This window comes from Danio aesculapii, chromosome 3 (assembly GCF_903798145.1).
Source record: "Danio aesculapii chromosome 3, fDanAes4.1, whole genome shotgun sequence".
Lineage (NCBI taxonomy): Eukaryota > Metazoa > Chordata > Actinopteri > Cypriniformes > Danionidae > Danio > Danio aesculapii.
Genome location: NC_079437.1, coordinates 10,057,411 through 10,058,486, shown reverse-complemented (window position 1 = coordinate 10,058,486; position 1,076 = coordinate 10,057,411). Strand labels below are relative to the sequence as shown.

General features: G+C 32.0%; 1 protein-coding gene across 1 annotated transcript in view; it reads left to right on the top strand.

The window, feature by feature from the left end:
• Positions 1–740, top strand: part of pam16 (presequence translocase associated motor 16) — a 7,079-nt gene extending 6,339 nt beyond the window's left edge. Inside the window, exon 5 of the mRNA XM_056453111.1 lies at positions 577–740. Within this exon, the coding sequence (XP_056309086.1) occupies positions 577–675 (99 nt within the window). The 3' untranslated portion in view covers positions 676–740. The remainder of the gene's footprint in view (positions 1–576) is intronic.
• The last annotated feature ends 336 nt before the right edge of the window (positions 741–1,076 follow it).

Here is a 1,076-nt window from a genome sequence, read left to right as displayed (position 1 = left end):
AAAACACACCTTAAAGAGTTTGTATTTAAATAATAAATTGTAAGTGAAATGTGTGTGTGTGTGTGTGTGTGTGTGTGGTCAGTTTCATAAGTTTGCCTTTTTAAATAATTCTTTAAATCACAATTCGATGTGCATTTTTAGATTTTCATTAGTTTATTTTGTCCTTTTTTTTTATCAATTATTACTTTTTTTATTTTCAAGTTATTTTAGTGACCACTGTAGTTTTTCTGTTTTCAATGGAAGGGTGCCAACAATAATTATATCTATTCATTTAGATACACAAAAGGACACACATTACTAAGGGACAGTCGAAATCAGAAAAGTTAAGGAGTTGTGTAAAGGGTTGGCAGTATATAACCACAGTTAACCTCTAGTTATAAAGTGTATTTCTTTTCAAAAGAAATAATGTGTATATTCTATATTAATTGCAATTAAATGTACTTTTGTTTAAATTAATTCTAATTTTAGTTAGCTGATGTGCGTTTTAACAAGCGTACACAGACTAAACTATGTCTTTTATAGGCACTTTTTATTTTATTATGGATATATTAAATTTTTTATTCTGTTTGTTTGTAGGTAGTGCGAGCTAAAGAGCGTCTGGATGAAGAGCTCAGCATTAATCAGCAACAACAAACAAAAAGTAAACCACCAGATGAACATCAGCAGCAGACATGAGCTTCATTCTCATCCTCCACTGTAATTATCACCCAAACCCCAATAAAACATGCTCCTTTTCTACACACACTTCTTAATCTGCTCTTTATTCTGGACATTGCACGTGTCTAATGTTCTTGACATCTAGAATGTTCATGGAAACTTTTGAATATATTTAAAGTACACTTGAAGCCCTCCTGTGAAATTTCAATTTCTTTTTCAAGTATTTCCCAAATGATGTTTAACAGAGCTAGGAGTTTTCATAGTATTTCCTGTAATATTTTCAACACATGTAGCGAAACCATCAAGCGAAACAAACAGCAAAATGGGAAAATGTAAGTTTGCGTGCTCCTGGTTGGAGAAAGACGAGTTTAACAGTGGCTGAAGCCTGTCGTTAAAAACAACCGCACAGTTTATTCTTT